General features: G+C 51.2%; 1 protein-coding gene across 1 annotated transcript in view; it reads left to right on the top strand.

Annotated features, from left to right (window-relative positions):
• Positions 1-22062, top strand: part of appa (amyloid beta (A4) precursor protein a) — a 42391-nt gene that overhangs the window by 17530 nt on the left and 2799 nt on the right. Inside the window, exons 4-15 of the mRNA XM_079735245.1 lie at positions 564-676; positions 1598-1788; positions 4828-5291; positions 5675-5842; positions 9372-9505; positions 11596-11670; positions 13302-13460; positions 14174-14302; positions 15153-15252; positions 18784-19017; positions 19907-19960; positions 20134-20222. Of these exons, the coding sequence (XP_079591371.1) occupies positions 564-676; positions 1598-1788; positions 4828-5291; positions 5675-5842; positions 9372-9505; positions 11596-11670; positions 13302-13460; positions 14174-14302; positions 15153-15252; positions 18784-19017; positions 19907-19960; positions 20134-20222 (1910 nt within the window). The remainder of the gene's footprint in view (positions 1-563; positions 677-1597; positions 1789-4827; positions 5292-5674; positions 5843-9371; positions 9506-11595; positions 11671-13301; positions 13461-14173; positions 14303-15152; positions 15253-18783; positions 19018-19906; positions 19961-20133; positions 20223-22062) is intronic.

The raw sequence follows: 22062 nt of genomic DNA, 5'->3' as shown, positions 1-22062 counted from the left end.
GAGTCGATAAATGGATTTTTTTTTTTTCTTTTGTTGCCGCTAATCGAAAAAAATGGATTTGTTTAACCGACCTCGTCTGAACAACGTAAATGAACCGGTATTCGCCGGTTTGGGGTCTTGGTGGTGCCGGGCGGATCGGACAGGTTGTTAGCCTTGGGCTAGCGGCAGTGGGCGGCTAACAGCTTTTAGCCGCGGCACACGCTGTAATGTTAACGCCATCGTGTCACTGAGCGCCAGGGGACAGAAATAATGGCTCTGCAGGAAAGGAAGTGAAGAGGGTAATCATGGGGGAGGGGGGGCTGTGTCTGTGTGTCCTTTAGTGGCTGCTGTTTCCACGGCAACAGCCAGGTTGGTCCGCGTTTGATTGCCGTCTACTTTTTGTGTTGTCTCATTTTGTGCCAGAGGGACAGCTCCATCGCCCTGATTGGCTGAAATAGGAAGGGGGAGGGACGCTGAAATTGTGACAAGAACAAAAGAATTAAAAGATTCTCTCGAGGGGGGGCACTAGACTCGGTTACATTTGCGTTTCAGCGAAGTTTTCTTTGTTTCTCTCCCTGCTCCAGTCGGTGAGTTCGTGAGCGACGCCCTGCTGGTTCCAGACAAGTGCAAGTTCCTGCACCAGGAGCGCATGGACCAGTGCGAGAGCCATCTGCACTGGCACACCGTCGCCAAGGAGGTGAGCCACGCCCCCCTCTGGCCACACCCCCGCCCCCCGGCCACGCCTCTAGCCACGCCCTCTTACCGGGGCGCTATCCTACAGGGAGAGTGAGAAAGAGAAGAGAGACAGGAAAAAAGGGGAGAGAGAGACAGAAAGGGGTTAAGGTAACAGCAACAGGAGAGGGGAGAGAGCAGATGAATCTGATAAATGAGCAGTAACCTCCTCCCTTAAATCGGAGTGAACCAAAACACATGTTCTTAGCTTTAAGGTGGGGGTTGTTACTTTTGGTGGTCAGGGTATCGACCCCTCCCAGCCAGGGGATGGGGGCTGGATCCCTAATCTCCTTAGCCTAACCGATCGGTGTCCTTGAGTAAGATTTATAACCGCTTACCTGCTCCTTAATGACATGTATTAGTTTTCACCGCAACCTACTATTGATGCATGCATCTCCTAAATGATGCTTTCCACAATGTACCTTTTGGTATCTTCGTAGTCACGGAGACTACAAGGAGAAAGGCGAGTGAGGATTAATGAAAGCCAATGACCACTTTCTTTTATATTGTATTTTAGGTGTTGTCATTGACAACGTCGGCATTGTTTTACGTAGCTGCGAGGCAGCGTTTTTTTACACCCCTAATTATAAGAATATTACAACGTATAGGGGAAAAGATCAAAATTTGGTGAAGAATCAACCTTTTTATTAAATTTGCACAACAAAAAAGAAATATTATATAATGTAAAATTGGGTTGAACGTAAGAAAACGAAATGTTCTAAAATGTTAAATTACAAAATCGAAACATTATGCAATTCAAATCTGGGATTAATGTGCAAAAACAAAATGTTATAAAATAGTGAATTGGGATAAAGCGCAAAAAATAAAACGTTCTAAAAAGTAAAATCTGAACTAACGTACAAATACCCCCTCGCCCGCGTTTCAGTCCTGCGGCGACCGCACCATGAATCTCCATGACTACGGCATGCTGTTGCCGTGCGGCATCGACCGTTTCCGGGGGGTGGAGTTTGTGTGCTGCCCGGCGGAGGAGGACCGCGACGGCGACAGCGCCGAGCGCGACGGAGACGACTCCGACGTCTGGTGGGGTGGGGCCGAGGCGGACTACTCTGACAACAGGTACACACTAACTACACACACGCGACACACACTTAATACACACGCTATACGCATACACAATACACACGTCTGGCACACACTTAATACACACGTTATACACACACACAATGCACACGTCCTGTGGGGTGACTTCTCTGACAACGGGTACACAACACACACTTACTACACACTTAATACACGCCTAATGCACACCTAATGCAGACTAAATACACACTTACTACATACCTAATGCACACTTACTACACACTTAATACGCACACGATACAGACATAATAAACACACGCACACAATACATGAAACACATACAAATCCTACATGTATTTTAAGCATTTTTCAAGACAATTCCCATCAATTTGTCTTTTATGTATACCTAGCCTGCACCAACCGCTGGGCTAGCTCAGACAGGTTTCAAGCTAACGAGCCTCTTCGGCGCAACATCACACGGACTCCGTGTCACACGACCTTGAGGGAAGGATTGAAACATTGCCACGTTTATTTGACAGTTGAGAGTGTACGCTCTTGTGAAGCAAGCGCAAGATCTCATCGTTAGCGGCCACTTTAGTCAGCACTGCACACACACACACACACACACACACAGGTTCCCTGATTGCATTGGGGCCGGCTCGTAATTGGGAATCCTATTTACCGCCACTTCTCTCCCATTTCCTCATTATCCCTCCACCCCCGCTCGCTCTCTCTCCCCCCTTCCCTCGTTACGGTTTAACCTCCTTCACCTTCCTCCCCCTCAAACCCACTCCACCCACCATCTCATCACCACCACCCAAAACCCTCTGGACCTTCTGCCTCGACCCCATGACCCTCCCTATCCCACCTCCCTCCACAACGCCTCCCGCCTCTATGGCCAACACCATCACCGCATGAAACTTCTCCTACCTCCACCTTTCCCGTCACCAACACCTTCTGTCATCACATCACCCCCTCCCTCGTCACCCCAATCTTCTACCATCTCCCCAACGCTCCGACCTTCTCCCGTCACTACCTCCACCTCACTCCGATCCTCTAAAACCACCTCTCCAACCCTCTTCCACCACCTCCTCCCTCCCCACCACCCCTAACCTTCTCCCACCGTCCAAACCTTCCACCTCCACCTTTTACCACCCTAACGACCCCACCACCCTAACCGTCCACCACCGCGACCCCACCACGCTAACCGTCCACCACCACGACCCCACCACGCTAACCGTCCACCACCACGACCCCACAACGCTAACCGTCCACCACCACGACCCCACCACCCTAACCGTCCACCACCACGACCCCACCACGCTAACCGTCTACCACCGTGACCCCACCACGCTAACCGTCCACCACCACGCTAACCGTCCACCACCACGACCCCACCACCCTAACCGTCCACCACCACGACCCCGCCACGCTAACCGTCCACCACCACGACCCCGCCACGCTAACCGTCCACCACCACGACCCTGCCACGCTAACCGTCCACCACCACGCTAACCGTCCACCACCACGACCCCACCACCCTAACCGTCCACCACCACGACCCCACCACGCTAACCGTCCACCACCACGACCCCACCACGCTAACCGTCCACCACCACGACTCCACCACGCTAACCGTCCACCACCGCGACCCCACCACGCTAACCGTCCACCACCACGACCCCACCACGCTAACCGTCCACCACCACGACCCCACCACCCTAACCGTCCACCACCACGACCCCACCACCCTAACCGTCCACCACCACGACCCCACCACGCTAACCGTCCACCACCACGACCCCACCACGCTAACCGTCCACCACCACGACCCCACCACGCTAACCGTCCACCACCACGACCCTGCCACGCTAACCGTCCACCACCACGCTAACCGTCCACCACCACGACCCCACCACCCTAACCGTCCACCACCACGACCCCACCACGCTAACCGTCCACCACCACGACCCCACCACGCTAACCGTCCACCACCACGACCCCGCCACGCTAACCGTCCACCACCACGACCCCGCCACGCTAACCGTCCACCACCACGCTAACCGTCCACCACCACGACCCCACCACCCTAACCGTCCACCACCACGACCCCACCACGCTAACCGTCCACCACCACGACCCCACCACCCTAACCGTCCACCACCACGACCCCACCACCCTAACCGTCCACCACCACGACCCCACCACGCTAACCGTCCACCACCACGACCCCACCACGCTAACCGTCCACCACCACGACCCCACCACGCTAACCGTCCACCACCACGACCCCACCACGCTAACCGTCCACCACCACGACCCCACCACGCTAACCGTCCACCACCACGACCCCACCACCCTAACCGTCCACCACCACGACCCCTCCACGCTAACCGTCCACCACCACGACCCCACCACCCTAACCGTCCACCACCACGACCCCACCACCCTAACCGTCCACCACCACGACCCCACCACGCTAACCGTCCACCACCACGACCCCACCACGCTAACCGTCCACCACCACGACCCCACCACGCTAACCGTCCACCACCACGACCCTGCCACGCTAACCGTCCACCACCACGCTAACCGTCCACCACCACGACCCCACCACCCTAACCGTCCACCACCACGACCCCACCACGCTAACCGTCCACCACCACGACCCCACCACGCTAACCGTCCACCACCACGACCCCGCCACGCTAACCGTCCACCACCACGACCCCGCCACGCTAACCGTCCACCACCACGCTAACCGTCCACCACCACGACCCCACCACCCTAACCGTCCACCACCACGACCCCACCACGCTAACCGTCCACCACCACGACCCCACCACCCTAACCGTCCACCACCACGACCCCACCACCCTAACCGTCCACCACCACGACCCCACCACGCTAACCGTCCACCACCACGACCCCACCACGCTAACCGTCCACCACCACGACCCCACCACGCTAACCGTCCACCACCACGACCCCACCACGCTAACCGTCCACCACCACGACCCCACCACCGTCACCTTCCACCCTAAACCTTACCTCCTCCTCCACCCCCACCTCCAGCATGGTGCGCGAGCCGGTGCAGCAGCCCCAGCAACCCAAGCCGGAGGAGAAGGACCTGGAGGACGAGGAGGTGAGCCGGCGCTCCTGGGAGAGCGACAAGAAGGAGACGGAGGCGGCCACGCTGGACGAGTACCTGGCGGGCGTCAAGGACAACGGCGAGGAGGAGACGGTGCTGGACAACGACCGCGACGGAGACGGTGACGTGGACGCCGCCGCGGACACCGCCGCCGCGGCGACCGTCGCCGAGGACAACAACGGGAAGGACGAGGACGCGGAGAACGACGAGGACGAAGAGTACGAGGACGAAGAGGACGCCGGCGCCGACGGTGAGGGCGCCTACATGAACGGAGACGAGGACGACGAGGACGAGGACGACGAAGACGACGAGCCCACCACTAATGTCGCCATGACGACCACCACCACCACCACCACCACCACCGAGTCCATTGAGGAGGTGGTCCGAGGTGAGCCTCCCAAACTGTCCCCTGTTCATAAAACATAAATGTCCACTTTTTAAATTCATTTTTGTGTTAATCATTCAGTTAATTCTTTATTATTTCAGTATTTGATTATTTCATTTTTTTTTTACACCCAAAGACATTTTAGGCGTTAAAAGGCTTTTTTATGGGGGAACATCAAAACCATTACCAAAGTCTCGCCAAGTCGTGGACGCCATGGGTTAGCATTCATGCTAAACCAACGAGTTAGCATGGGTTAGCGCCCATGCTAACCCATTGGGTTCACATCGGTTAGCACCCACGCTGACCCAGGTGTAGGCACGGTATGACTCCCACGGAACCACAGGAGTACGACGGCCCATTTGTACTCGTGTGTGTGTGCGTCCCAGAGGTGTGTTTGGCCAGTGCGGAGACCGGTCCGTGCCGCGCCATGCTGCCCCGCTGGTACTTTGACCGCGAGGAGGGCCGCTGTGCCCAGTTTATCTACGGCGGCTGCGGCGGCAACAGGAATAACTTTGACTCCGAGGAGTACTGTCTCTCAGTCTGCAACAGCGTCCGTAAGTCCCGTCAAAAATCGGCGGCTAACACCAACTGCTAACCTTTAGCCGTTCCGCCGCCCCCGGCTACTACCACTTTCACTACTATAAGCTCGTCTGGTGTGTCCCTAACCCCTTTCGTTTGCTTAACTTTCCGCTAACAATCGCCTTTCAACTTCTGTCGCTAACTCCTATCCTTAACCACACAGCTCTTAGCAAACAAAGAACCATGGTTTAGCTGGGGTGTGGTTTTCCTCTTCTGTGTATCTGTACATCAACAGCTCCAAGAGACTGCCACAACAAGCCTGTTGCTAAGATGGCCCAACAACCACTAGCTACAAACTATGGCTACAACAAGCCTGTTGCTAAGATATCCCAACAATCACTAGCTACAAAGTATGGCTACAACAAGCCTGTTGCTAAGATAGCCCAACAATCACTAGCTACAATCTATGGCTACAACAACTCTGTTGCTAAGATAGCCCAACAACCACTAGCTTAAATATGTGGATACAACAAGCTTGTTGCTAAGATAGCCCAACAACCACTAGCTACAAACTATGGCTACAACAAACTTGTTACTAAACTCGCCTAATCTCAACTCTATTTTACCACTACAGATTGGTCTTCCTCAAGTCCTAGCGCCTCCCTGCCTCACGGCTGAAACACAAATCCAACGCTAGCCCAAGCGTTGGATTTGGGGCTTTTTGGGGGCTTGTTGTTGCCTGGGGAACATTCAATCTGGAGTGTTTCAATCACACTCCAAACACACTCCCTTTTCTTCCAGTCGTGATCCTGAGCAGCGAGGTTGGGAATTTTGAGAGGTCGTTCCGAACAGTAATGGGATCGATTTTTTTCCTTGTAGCGCTTAGTCACCTTAAAGCCGTCTTACCTGACGTTATAAAGAGGCTTTGTTTGCGGCAAATCTTCACGGCTAAAGCGCGGCTATTGTTTTCTAAAAAGGCTTAAACTTCAACAGGTAACAAGCTTGTTGTGGCTTTTGTCAGGCTAACTTAGTAACAAGCTTAGTTTAAGCTCCCATATTTTATAATAAAATCTCATTTATGTCAAACAATTTTCCTTCATAGGTTAGGAGAGTAACGGGTAATAATAAAACAAGTGAAGGCTAAGTCACCGGACTAAAGGATGCCTGCATAAAAGGAGAAAGAAAGAAAAAATCACGCCTCTTCATCTCTTTAATGCGCGGTTTCAGTTATTCATCATCCTGCTCTTTTGAGGATTGGATGTGACGGTTTAGGCCTGCCCAGGCGTACGGGCTGTCTCTAATGATTACTGGGAGATGCCGGAATGGTCTAGAAGGCAGGTCCAGTGCAGTGCTGAGGCCGATCCGTCGGTAATGACAAGAAACCGGAGGGGTGGGATTTAAAGATTTCCACTGGATAGTGACTTGATTTGCTGCGTAAGGTGTGACGTGCGTGTGTGTGTGTGTGTGTGTGTGTGTGTGTTTGCGTGTGCATGTGTGAGTGAGAGATTTCTGCCATGCCAAGCATGGCTGGAGTGAGAAAGTGCTGTGGTGGGGGATTGGAAATCCGGTCTAGGACACACACATACTTTTTATTCCGACACACACACAAAAACACCCCATGCACACACAAACCCTATGCACACATGGTTGTTATTCACACACACACACACACACACACACACACACACACACACACACACACACACACACACACACACACACACACACACACACAGGGCCCCATGGACACACAGACTTCAACACTTATATGCCCTTTTCAGTTTCTTCCAATAATTAGTCCCTTGTGTGTGTGTGTGTGTGTGTGTGTGTGTGTGTGTGTGTGTGTGTGTGTGTGCTCCCTCCAGATGCTGCAATGCATTTTTCCAAAGATATGCAACACAGAAAATATGGAGGTTGTCATATATTTTGGCCTAGATGATATAAACCAGCAGTTGTTTTCGTGTTTCGATTATATCACGGCTTGGCATAACAAGGACAGACACACACACACACACACACACACCCCCCCCCCCGGTGTGTGGGTTCACGGCACACAGCGGCCTCTTCACGGATTAAACGAGCGCCATGAAGGAGACGTTCATCTTCAACGCTACATTTAATGAGGGCGAGACACCGGTGGTAAGATGGCCGCCAAAAACGGCAGTTCATCTCTCACAGGAAGCCCCCCCCCGGGACGAATCTAAAGAGCGGGGATTTGGCTAGGGAGAGGTTTGGCGCTCCGGATAAAGTTTCACGACGGCACCTCTTGGCAGGCAGAGACCCACAGTGGAGCCAGGGCGGGGTCAGCTCTTCTGTCTCTGGGTGCATCGCCAGCTCAGGGCGACTGCTACGACTAGCTTTTCGCTAAACCAGCCCTACAACGGCTAGCTCCAATCTATGGCTACAACAAGCTTGTTGCTAAGCCAGCTCCAATCTATTGCTACAACAAGCCTGTTGCTAAGCTAACTCTTAACACAGCTAGCTCCAATCTATTGCTACAACAAGCCTGTTGCTAAGCTAACTCTTAACACAGCTAGCTCCAATCTATTGCTACAACAAGCTTGTTGCTAAACCAGCCCCAATCTATAGCTACAACAAGCTTGTTGCTAAGCTAACTCTTAAGACAGCTAGCTCCAATCTATAGCTACAACAAGCCTGTTGCTAAGCTAACTCTTAACACAGCAAGCTCCAATCTATTGCTACAACAAGCTTGTTGCTAAGCCAGCTCCAATCTAAGGCTACAACAAGCTTGTTGCTAAACCAGCTCCAATCTATAGCTACAACAAGCTTGTTGCTAAGCTAACTCCTTCAGCAGCTTCCCTGTTTTTTTCCACACCTGAGCTCCGACTAACCCTTTCTATTGTGTGTGTGTGTGGTGTGTTTAATAATGTGTCTCTTGGTGGTGGCCGTCCTACGTTAACATGTCATTGTAATGTGTGTAATATTGCGTAATAGTGTGTAACAGTAAAACATTTCCGAAATAATTGGAGGTGGACAACGGGTTCTGGATCATCTAAATCGATAGTTATTGGATGGTGCTCCACACCTCTCTGTAGTTTTGCTCCATGCCAGACACTCTAGAAGTCTTAACCCCCACAACTTAAAGAGGATTGATTAAACATAGTCGCTGTCATAATGTGGGACTGAACAAAATTGGGAAAGAAATTATGATGTTGACTAATTTTCTCCAAACGCCATTATCCCCTCCCCTACCACATCCTGATGCTGCTCCCTCCTCCTCCTCCCCCTCCTTCTCCTCCTCCTCCTCCTCCTCCTCCTCCTCCTCCTCCTCCTCCTCAAACACCCTCCTCAAACACCCTCCTCCTCCTCCTCCTCAAACACCCTCCTCCTCCTCCTCCTCAAACACCCTCCTCCTCCTCCTCCTCAAACACCCTCCTCTTCCCTCGTTCCTCCTCCTCCTCCACTAACTCGCCTCTCCTTTATTCTCCCCCTCCTCCTCCCTCTCGTTCCTCCTCCTCCTCCTCCTCCTCCTCCACCAACTCGCCCCTCCTTTATTCTCACCCTCGTCCTCATTTCTCCGCCACCATTACCCCCCCCCCCCAGTGCCTACCGCCTCCCCCACCACCCCCGACGCCGTGGACCACTACCTGGAGTCGGCCGGGGACGACAACGAACACGCCCGCTTCCAGAAGGCCAAGGAGAGCCTGGAGGCCAAGCACCGCGACCGCATGGCCCAGGTACAGGCCCTCGATGCACACGACACTCGCACAGCACGACGCGCGCACACACACACACACACAACGCACTGACACAAACGGCGCTCTCACAACGCACACGCAAACAGCCACGACGCACACACACGACACTCAGGCACACAACGCACTCACAAGGTAAGCACACACAACATAAAACAGACATAACACACACACAAAAACAGACACGCACAACAAGTTCCCAAAACACACACAAAATCGTAACACACAAAGCGCACACAACACAAGCAAGGACACTCAAATCACAGAAGACAAAAAAAACACAATGCATACAAACAAAACAGGACATGCAAATAACCCAAACAAAAGAACGACTATTAATAAACACAAAGAACAAGGTGAACAAACGACGACAAATGAACACAGACGAAGACACTCCAACAAACGAAACCGAAACAGAACTACACAAACACACAAATGACGACAAAAGCACACGAACAAGGACACTCCGACACACAAGTGAAACCAAACAGAACAACGCAAACAGACAACAAACGACGACGACAAATCCTAAACAAAGAACCCAACCAAACCAAAACACTGGTAGTTAGGCCCACGGTTGGACCGTAGCAGGGTGAATCGAGGGGGGGGTACATGGTGTTTTCCACCGCGGCTGGGCGGGATTCGGGACAGAGGAATGGTAGGAAGGAAGTGAGAACAGGAATTTGGTGTGGGAACAGGAAATGGAGGGAGAGTGTGGAAGGGAGTAGGGAGGAGGCAGGAGAGAGACGAAGATGGAGGGCTGGAAATGTAAGACGGAGAGTAAAAGAGGTAGAGGGAGAGGGGAAGAGAGAGAGAGGTAGAGAGGTGGAGTTAGAGAGGTGGAGTTAGAGAGGTAGAGTTAGAGAGGTAGAGAGAGAGAGGTAGAGAGAGATGGTGCACTTGACTGATGGTGGTACCGGGAACCCACGCCCCTATCCGGTCAGACAGGAATGTGGGAGTGAGACAGGAAGACATTTTCCCGTTAAGATAACGGTAACGAAGAAACGTAAACATTCGGCCAACTTCTAAAGAATGTTCGGAACATATTTCAGTATGTTTAATTATGTTTGTATTCTATTTCTTCTGACTAATTAATAGACGGGTACGAGTTTTCCCCATGCGACCCAGATTAGCCACCCCTCCGACCCAACTGCCATTTTGTGAGCCACAGGAAGGAAGCTCCTATCTCGCTGCCAAGTCATGCCGCCAAGTTTAGGGACTTTTGTTCTTTGTAGTTCTCTTTTGTAGTTTTTCTCACAAGTAACTCGTTAAGGCTTTTAACCCCTTATGGCCCCTTTGTACACAGAGCTGTTGACTTCTTTCATTGTCGACTCCAAAAGTCCTTCCTGTTGCGTTTGAGGCATCGCTGAAACATTGCGACCGTTAAAGGCACAATATGTAGACTTTAGTGGTATCTGGTGGTACGGACTTGGCAGTAATGGAACGTTACACTCTTAAATATGTTTTAATGAGTGTATAACCCCATGAGAATAAGAGTTGCTGTGTGTCGGTTCCTCAGTTACATGGGGGGCGGGCATGTTGCACTGCCATGTTTCTACAGTAGCCCAGAATGGACAAAAGGCTGTAGAGAGAACGTGTTTTGGGATAAGAGTTGTAGGAGGGAGTGGGCTCGTTATCACCATGGCTACGACCTATTTGTTTTATAAGTACTGTCGTGTTGGAGCATTATAACAAGCGATGTTGTACATGAAATGCGCCACACAGGCTGGCTGGTTATACCATGGTTCCAAGAAGACACGTAGCTCGAAACATCTTCACACAAACACACACACACACACACACACACGCGCACGCACACACACACACACAAGGGTGGATGAGGTTCCTAAAGGCTTAACCCCCTCTCAACCGCTGCACAGACAGTGCTCAACACACACACAGACACACACACACACAGTGTCGTTATACATTAGTGTCCTAGAAGCTAATCCCTAGGTCGGACTCAGACATCAACATCATGTGGATCTCTGGACTCAAAGGCCGATCATGTGACCATGGGGATTGTGTGTGTGTGTGTGTGTGTGTGTGTGTGTGTGTGTGTGTGTGTGCAGGTGATGAGGGAGTGGGACGAGGCAGAGAAGGAGGCAAAGAATCTGCAGCGCTCCGACAAGAAAGCCGTCATCCAGGTTGGATACGCACTCACATTTACACACACGCGCGCAGCACCCACCGACGCTAGCACTCTGGTCCTCCTAGCTAGCGCCGAAGCTAGCTGGAGCTATGTTGCGCAATCAGTACTGCGTCAATGGGGTGTGGTTTAATGGATTATTATTCGCACGCGCACACACACGCACTGCATACGTTTACACACTCAAATCCCCCCCTTACGCCAGACACGCACGCACACACTCTCACTCACTCACAGACGTGCATCATCCCGTCATCCCTCACTGTGTCACGTTGCGCTGTGCGTTTGATGTTCCTCCCTGGGATGTCTGTTGCCGTGGAAACAGCCTCGGCAGGCCTCCACTCGGTGTGTTGACGATCCTCGCTTCTGAGTGTGAATAGTCACGTGGAGGATCGTTTATGAGTGGGAAAACATGACGGTGCCAGTCATCCCTCATGGTAAATGCGTCGTAACGATGTAATGATGTAATAAATAACCGCCCACACCGACGCGCCACCGTTTAGCCTTCGCAACGCCACGAGGATATTCTTCCTGGTGAATTATGACATTTGTTTGACTGGCAGCCAGCGTGTTGACGAAACGGAGAAAAACTGTTGTTTCTGGAAGACGTGATCGATTTTTGATAAATGGTGATTGTAACATTTTTGTGTCGCTCTGTCGACATTCCAGCTCAATCAATTCAGCATAATTCAGATAAATGGGAAAAATATGTTTTTTAGGGGCCAGGCGTCCATCATTTTACACGTTGCCTTGAACGTGCAGTATGTTTCAATATCTTCTTACCCCACAGGGATTAGTGCTACAATAAAACCACTTTATTTATTTATACCTAATGTCTGTATTTCTGTGTCTGTGTGTGTGTGTGTGTGTGTGTGTGTGTGTCTGTGTGTATGTGTGTGTGTGCATGCGTTTGTATGTGCGTTTGTCTGTACGTGACGTGGTATGTGTGTATGTGACGTTTATGTGCGTGCATGGTGTGGGTGTGTGTGTGTGTATGCATGATGTGTGAATGTGACGTGTGTGTGTGTGTATGCATGATGTGTGAATGTGACGTGTGTGTGTGTGTGTGCATACATGATGTGTGTGTGTGGGTGCATGCATGCATGGTGTGTGTGTGTGTGTGTATGCATGATGTGTGAATGTGACGTGTGTGTGTGTGTGCATACATGATGTGTGTGTGTGCGTGCATGCATGCATGGTGTGTGTGTGTGTGTGTATGCATGATGTGTGAATGTGACGTGTGTGTGTGTGTGCATGATGTGTGTGTATGTGTGTGTGCGTGCATGATGTGTGAATGTGACCTGTGTGTGTGTGCTTGTGCATGATGGATGTGTGTGTGTGTGAATGACGCCTTGCCTGTTTGTGTGCGTGTGTGTACGTGCCGTGTGTGAATGACGCCTTGCCTGTTTGTGTGCGTGTGTGTACGTGCCGTGTGTGAATGACGCCTTGCCTGTTTGTGTGCGTGTGTGTACGTGCCGTGTGTGAATGACGCCTTGCCTGTTTGTGTGTGTGCTTGTGCATGATGTGTGTGTGTGTGCATGCCGTGTGTGAATGACGCCTTGCCTGTGTGTGTGTGTGTGTGTGTGTGTGTGTGTGTGTGTGTGCGGGCCTGCCGGGCGGCGCCCTCAGCGTTTCCAGGACAAGGTGGACTCCCTGGAGCAGGAGGCAGCCAGCGAGCGGCAGCAGCTGGTGGAGACCCACATGGCGCGCGTGGAGGCGCTGCTCAACGACCGGCGCCGCCTGGCCCTGGATAGCTACCTCACCTCCCTGCAGCAGGACGCACCCAAGGTGAGGGGGGGGGGGGGGGGGGGGGGGGGGTGTGGAAGGGTTATTGTGGAAGTTTGTAGATGATTGATACTTCACCTGTGTGTGTGTGTGTGTGTGTGTGTGTGTGTGTGTGTGTGTGTGTGTGTGTTGACTGGTTTAACCTGGGGTGTGCAGCCTCACCCGGCCCAAGAGACTAACCAGTCTGACTCAGGGCCGGGCCTCACACACACACACACACACACACACACATGCAGATGCATGAATACACATGCATAGATATGTGTTAAGCTAGGACTTAAACACTGATCTGTGTATATAGTATAGAGTTGACACAAGCACACACACATGCACACATGCATGCATACATGGACACACAGAGAAGGATGCACACACAGACACAAAGATGGACGCACAGCCACGCAAACAGAGATGGACACACACACAGGGACACACAAACAGAAACAAAGATGGTCACACGCAGACACGCGCAAACAGAGATGGACACAGAGGTGGACAAAACGCACACAAAGAGAGATGTAGACACACAGATGCAAACACACACATACACACACAGACGGAAACACACTGAACGAATAACCAACACCGCTTTGTCGAACACTGTTCCAAATCCTTTCTCCCCCCTCCTCCCCACCCCCTTATTCATCTTACCCCCAATCTTCCAGGCAACATTAACCTTGTCCATCTTGTTTCCCCGCTCTCCGTTGCCGTGGCAGCCCCGCCACGTGTTCAGCCTGCTGAAGAAGTACGTGCGGGCCGAGCAGAAGGACCGCCAGCACACCCTCAAGCACTTTGAGCACGTGCGCATGATGGACCCCAAGAAGGCCGCGCAGATCCGACCCCAGGTACCCACCAGACCCTTGACCTCACCCTCCCTCGCTCGCTCGCTCAATCACTCCCCGTTTCTATTCAATCCCTCCCTCTCTAATCAATCCCTCCCTCTCTATTCAATTCCTCCCTCTCTATTCAATTCCTCCCTCTCTAATCAATCCCTCCCTCTCTAATCAATCCCTCCCTCTCTATTCAATTCCTCCCTCTCTATTCAATTCCTCCCTCTCTAATCAATCCCTCCCTCTCTAATCAATCCCTCCCTCTCTATTCAATTCCTCCCTCTCTAATCAATCCCTCCCTCTCTATTCAATCCCTCCCTCTCTAATCAATCCCTCCCTCTCTAATCAATTCCTCCCTCTTTATTCAATTCCTCCCTCTCTAATCAATCCCTCCCTCTTTATTCAATCCCTCCCTCTCCCCCTCATGACTTCACTCCTTCTTTCTCCCCTCCCTCCCTGTCTCCCTACTTCACTCCTTCTTTCTCCCCTCCCTCCCTGTCTCCCTACTTCACTCCCCCTCTCCTCACTCCCTCCCTCCCAAACTCTCCCGATAAATTGCAATCTTCCAACCGGCACACCAGAAATCAGTTGCGCAATTCTTGAGTCATTTCCTCGCAATTCAGATTTGAGTTTTGTCCCGACAGAAATGTATTCTGTCCACGTGTGTGTTTGTTTCATTGTGTTTTGCCCATTAAAAGGTCGTTACTGATGCTAGCTCACTGACAATTAGCTTCAGCTTGTTGCAAAGATGTCTTTGAACCACTCGTTAACTGCGTGGACATTAAATCACTCGCTCACTCCTCCCCTCGTCCACGTGTGTGTGTGTGTGTGTGTGTGTGTGTGTGTGTGTGTGTGTGCTCCCCAGGTGTTGACCCACCTGCGTGTGATTGAGGAGCGTATGAACCAGTCCCTGGGCCTCCTGTACAAGGTCCCCGGGGTGGCAGACGACATCCAGGACCAAGTCGGTGAGTGGCCCCTCTGTCTCTCTGTCTGTCTGTCTGTCCGTCTCAGTCCATCTGTCTGTCTTTCAGTCCTTCTGAATGTCCTCTCGGTCGGTCTCAATCCCTCTGTCTGTCCTCGCGGCCCCTCTTTCAGTCCATCTGCCACCTCTGTCTGTCGTTCGGTCCCTCTGTCTTGTCTGTCTGTCTGTCCATCTGTTTGTCCTCTCAGTCTGTCTGTCTTTTTAGTCTGTCTGTCTTTCCTGTCCTCCCTCTGTTTGTCCTTTCCGTCCCTCTGTCGGTCCCCTACTCTCTGTCTGTCCTCTCAGTCCATCTGTCTGTCCTTTCAGTCCCTCTTTATGTCCCCTCCTGTCTGTCTGTCCTTCTGTCTGTCCTTTCAGTCAATCTTCCTGTCCTTCTGTCGCTCTGTCCTTTCTCTCTGTCCCTCTGTCTGTCCGTCTGTCTTTCAGTCCATCTGTCTGTCCTTCTGTCTGTCCTTTCAGTCAATCTGTCTGTCCTTTCAGTCAATCTGTCCGTCCTTCTGTCGCTCTGTCCTTTCTCTCTGTCCCTCTGTCTGTCTGTCTGTCTGTCTGTCTGTCTGTCTTTCAGTCCATCTGTCTGTCCTTCTGTCTGTCCTTTCAGTCCCTCTGTATGTCCCCTCCTATCTGTCTGTCCTTCTGTCTGTCCTTTCAGTCAATCTGTCTGTCCTTCTGTCGCTCTGTCCTTTCTCTCTGTCTGTCTGTCCTTTCAGTCCATCTGTCTGTCCTTCTGTTTCCTTTCAGTCCATCAGTCTGTCCTTCTGCATGTCCTCTCAGTCCATCTGTCTGTCAGTGCCTCTTTCTGGGTTCAAAGCAGAGGACGAACGATCAAAGATCTATTTCTCATCCAGCCTCCAAGTCCTTCACACCCGTGTCAACGCAAAAGTTGACACGGGGCGGTTTGAAGACCCCCAGGCCCACAGTGGGATACTTTGCTTCCTATCACGCTAAAAATCCAATTATACAGAGCGATGTTTTTAACCGACGTGTTTACTTAGCAAAACTGTCGGTTGACAGCGAGTTCTGTTTCACACATCAAGTCGACCATATAAAAAAAAAAAACGAACGTGTTGCGCCGCGAGTTAGCCACATTAAAAATGCAAATGAAATGCAGAGAGCCGGAGAATATTCCCCATCGGGCTTTTAAATCTGAACTGATTTCAAGTTGGGTTTTTTTTTTTGTTGACAGAGAGAAAGCGAGGGAGAATACATCTCCTAATTAAACAAGCCTCTCTTAACCCAATTCCCCGCTGCAGTAAGTTGTGTTTGGTTTTTCTCCGAGCGAGGCGTACAGCCTCATTCTCGTTCCCTAAGAGAGGAGGCGAAGAGTTTAGCAGAAGCATAATGAAGTCCTCACGTCAGCGAAAGAACGCCTTCTCTATTATCTCTGTTCCTCCCTTTCAAATTCTCTCTCTCTCTCTCTCTCTCTCTCTCTCTCTCTCTCTCTCTCTCTCTCTCTCTGTCTCTCTGTCTCTCTGTCTGTGTGTGTGTGTGTGTGTCCCTCACACTGCAGATCGTCCGTCATGCTAGTTTGGGTCTCTGGGTTAATTACTTACGTGTGCATCACACAGACACACACATGCACACACACACGGCCCTATTGACGCAATTGGAAATTAAATACTTTGCTGATGATTTTTTTGTTGAAAAAAACCTTGGGTTCCCGAACAATAGAAATCTTTACCAAAAATCAAATCAAAATCTTTTCATTTCCTTTTTATAAAACCCCAATCCTGTTTTAGTTACTGCTCTATTTAAAAAAAAGAATCGGCAAACGTACTAAAGAGGTAAAGAAAGGTCTCAGAAGTGACTAAAGCAAAGTAAAAAAAGGAAATAATTGAATAAATCCGTTTTTAATAGCGCGTTAAGGAAATTACGACAAACGGCAGCCTTCAAAATAAAAGATTGCTCACTCTCTACTCCCACACGTTTGATCCATTTATTTCCGTACAGAACCTTCTGTCCGCCATCGTCACCATTGTGATGGCGCCAGTAACGGTGAATGTGTTGTAATTCCACGTCAAGCGGTGTAACACTCAATCACATCTCCTGCTTTTAATCTCCGGGGGCGGCATCATCATCGCAGACAACCACGACGGTGCAACTCTTAAGAAATATCGCCTCATATTTCATCACAATACCCTTCGGGGCTTGCACAACTCTAAACAAATAAACCCCACCCTCTAGCGGGAGGGGGCGCGCTGATCAGCAGACCAAAGCTACCTGCCACACATAAAGTCAATGTTTATGTGTGTTTTAATCTGAAACGACACAATTGTAGTCGATGGAGAATCGTTTGATTATCTAGTCATCCAACCCGTGGTCCCATGCACCACACTGTGCACCTTTTTTATGAACTACATTTACATTTAGCACATTTGTGTGAAGGAGAAACAACAATATATCGCTGTCGGTACAGTAAGGATGTTCATAGAAACGAGTGCCAAGCACTCACAATCACGAGGTTAACCCTTTCCCGTCTACAACAGAGATAGCTAGGATAAGACGCTACACGATGCTAAGTACTATTTTTAAGCGGCAGTACATACAACGTACGATTAGTGCAAGGACGTAGAACATACAATCAGTGTGTACATTAAGTGCCAGGACGTACAACATACAATAACTGCGTATATCAAGTTCCAGGACGTACAACATACAATAAGTGCGTTTGGGGGGGAGGCGATGCAAAGTCTAGAGGAACGCTGAACAAGTGAGTCTCGAAGTCTTTCGCGGAAGCCGGTCAGCTCGTCCCACCACTCGTCTGGTGTCCTTGTCCTCATAAAGCCTGAGGTGACTGCGGCAGTTTCGGCACATCTTTCATTGACAAAGCCACACAGGGCTGACTCCCCTTCGTGTCTGAGGAGTCTCTCCTATCAGGCTCGCGTACAGCGGTTGGGGTCTACGCCGCCAGATGCAGGCTCTGCCGCGGCGACGGGATTTGCTCGGAGCTCGCCGGAGAGGCTTTCTCCCGATTTCGCGCCCACTCACGGAACAACCTCGCGAAACAGTCGACGGCTTAATGATGGAGTCTCCCTGGGAAGGGTTCAAAGCCCTGATAACAAAAACGCGGTTGCTGTGTTCCTAAGCTGGATTTGGTAGTGCGTGTGTGTGTGTGCGCGCGTGTGAGAGATCCGAGCGATCCGAAACTCGAGGACTTCCTGGTTGCGTAAAGGTTCAACAAAGGGAACAGAATGTACAGTGACTGGCAGTGGGGCTTCATGTCATTAAGGAGATGGGGAGGGTTGGGGCGTCTGGATCAAGGACGCCTACCGGTAGACTGGAGACGCTGAGATTGGAACCCAGAACCTCCCAGCGGGGGGTCAATCCCCCAGAGCCACTGCTAGGCTGTCCTGTCTCTACCTGCCGCTTTGTGGATTCACTGTGTCCGGACACTTTGTTTAGAGTGTCTGCTTTCATCACTGCACTGGAGGGAATATTGAAGTTGTATTAATATTCTTCTCTCGCCCCCTCCCCATCCCTCCTCCTCCTCCTCCTCCTCCTCCTCCTCCTCCCTCAGAGCTGCTCCAGCGGGACCAGGCGGAGATGGCCCAGCAGCTGGCCAACCTGCAGACGGACGTGCGTGTGAGCTACGGCAACGACGCCCTGATGCCGGACCAGGAGCTCGGCGAGGCAGCCCCGGGGCCCCAGGGCCTGGACCTGCTGGCCCAGGAGGACTACCTGGACCTGGGCCGCGGCGTGGGCTACGTGCACCCCGAGAGCTTCAACAACCAGGCCAACACGCAGAACCAGGGTGAGGGCCACACGCACACACGCACTCACTCTCTCACTCTCTCTCTCACTCTCTCACTCATTCACTCACTCACTCACTGTCTTACTCACTCACTCTCTCACTCTCTCACTCATTCACTCACTCACTCTCTCACTCTCGCACTCATTCACTCACTCAGTCACTCACTCTCTTACTCACTCCCTCACTCTCTTACTCACTCCCTCACTCTCTTACTCACTCCCTCAATCTCTTACTCGCTCACTCAATCTCTCACTCACTCACTCTCTCAAGCTCTCACTCATTCACTCACTCACTCTCTCACTCTCGCACTCATTCACTCACTCAGTCACTCAATCTCTTACTCACTCAATCTCTTACTCACTCACTCACTCACTCACTCTTACTCATTCATTCACTCACTCTTACTCACTCACGCACTCTCTTACTCACTCACTCACTCGATCACTCACTCACTCACTCACTCACTCACTCACTCGATCACTCACTCACTCACTCACTCACTCACTCACTCGATCACTCACTCACTCACTCACTCACTCGATCACTTCCTCTTGACTGGATTTAGGGCACAAATGTAACAGCCTTGGAATAACTTCTCATTAGTGCAGACACAGACAGACACACAAGACGCACACCGATGTAGACACGCTCGCACGCACGCGAACACTCACTCACTCACTCGTTCAGTCACTCACTCATGCAGCCCCTCATGCATCTGCTCTCACTCACTCACCCTCACTCTTCAATGGTTTTAGGACACAAATATTACAGCCTTGGAATAATTATTTGTCATTGGTGTACACAGACATAAATATAGACGCACACACACACGCAGAAACGGACACACCAAAGCGTTTACATGCATATCTAAGACATTCTCTCTCTCCAGTTGAACCTGTGGACAGCCGCCCCAACATCGAGAGAGGACAGCCCACACGACCAGGTAGTGTGTGTGTTTGTGTGTGTGTGTGTGTGTGCAAAGTCTTGGCGTGTGTGTGTGTGCAAAGTCTTGGCGTCTGTGTGCAAAGTCTTGGCGTGCGTATTGCTGTGTGGTAACCCTTGGTGTGTGTGTGTGTGTGTGTGTGTGTTTGTGTGTGTGCGCGTGTGTGTGTGTAGTGACAGGGATGAAGATGGAGGTGGTCCCTGAGCTGAGGATGGAGAAGGACGATCGACAGACCGAGTTTGAGGTCCACCACCAGAAACTGGTACACAAGCGAACACACTCACACTCACACTCACACACACTCACACTCACACACACACACACACACACACACACACACACACACACACACTCACACACATTCACACACACCCCTCAAATTGGTCGTTTTTTTGGCGTGTGCGCATGTGCGCACACACATATTTACACGTACACACATATTTTCCCCCGCACACACATTTGCACAAGCAGACATTTTAGCTTATTTATTGGTACTCAAATTCACACATACACCATGCAGTTTCATGCCACATGAATGCATTTGCAAGCATTCTCACACACACACACACACACACACACACACACACACACACACACACACACACACAGCAATGCATGCTGGTGTCATCTCTACATGAAGCGTGAATCCATGAATCCTGCAGGCGATGACAGAATCTATGAAATATTCTCTATTCCCGTTCACACACACCCCACACGCACGCATGGGAATACAGATGAATATTATTCATATAGTATTATTTATGAGTGGTGTTCGCACTACAAAGGAGGGGGGGGGGGGGGGGGAAGAGAGCGAGAAGACGGGAGGAAATGAAACCAGGGCGGGAGTTAATGATTCATGTTCACCACTGGTGCCTCTCTCTCTCTCCATATCTGTCTCGGTCCCTTCCTCCCCCCTTCTCTCTCTCTCTTTCTCTTTCTTTTTCTCTTTCTCTTTCTCTCTCTCTCTCTCTCTCTCTCTCTCTCTGCCTCTCTCTCTCTCTGCCTCTCTCTGCCTTCTCCCCTCAAACACAAAGGGGGATATTAAATTCACTCAAGCCTATAAAACGCAGGCACACACACACGCAAGCACACCTCCTTCTGTCCTGTCAGCTGCAAGGTGTGTGTGGTGGTGAAACAGAAAATAACTTACCACGCTTCCCTGACCTGCAGCCCGGCAGATGGTGTGTGTGTGTGTGTGTGTGTGTGTGTTTCATTGCTTCAGTGTTTGTGTGTCTGTGCGTTTGCATCATTGATTTAGTGTGTGTATATCATTGCCCCAGTGTGTGTGTGTGTGTGTGTGTGTGTGTCATTGCCCCAGTGTGTGTGTGTGTGTGTGTGTGTCATTGCCCCAGTGTTTGTATGTGTGTATGCGTTTGTATCATTGCCCCAGTATGTGTGTGTGTGTATCATTGCCCTAGTGTGTGTGTATGCGTTTGTATCATTGCCCCAGTGTGTGTGTGTGTGTGTGTGTCATTGCCCCAGTGTGTGTGTGTGTGTGTGTATGTGTCATTGCCCCAGTGTGTGTGTGTGTGTGTGTGTGTGTGTGTGTGTGTGTGTGTGTGTATCATTGCCCCAGTGTGTGTGTATGTGCCTGCGTGCCACCAAACTGTCCCCGCTCCACACCGTGTCATGAAACCCTGCGTCCTGCGTTCCCCTTTAATCCTAATCCCTCCCCCCCCCTCCCCCCTGCTGCTCCTCCCTGGGTTTAGCCCCTCCCCCCTGCCCCATAATCCCCCACTAATCCACACTTTTTCATTCCATATCACATTACCCCCCCCCCCCCCCACTACACAGCCCTGGGATTCAGCTCTAAACCGGGATTATGAGTCTCAGCTCCCCTCGAGTCGCGTGTTCACGCGGGCTTAACGCGCCCGCGTTCCGCGTCCGGTCGCCGCGCGGCCCGCCGGGTTTTCCCCGCCGCGACGGCGTTCCCGGGAGTGTCGGCCATTTTGACGAGTGCGTCTGCACTGTTGGAAAGTTTAATAGTCACTTTAATAAAAACGCTTTTGTGGTCGTTTTATTAAAACGATCGTCGTCACGTTTTACTTTTCCTTTTGGTTTAAGCGGAACGCCGCTGCTTGTTTGGTAGAAGTGCAGAAGAC

The sequence above is a fragment of the Pollachius pollachius genome, assembly GCF_949987615.1.
Source record: "Pollachius pollachius genome assembly, chromosome: 4".
NCBI lineage: Eukaryota > Metazoa > Chordata > Actinopteri > Gadiformes > Gadidae > Pollachius > Pollachius pollachius.
The sequence above is the reverse complement of the archived record's forward strand: the minus strand, read 5'-3'. Positions and strand labels throughout refer to the sequence as shown.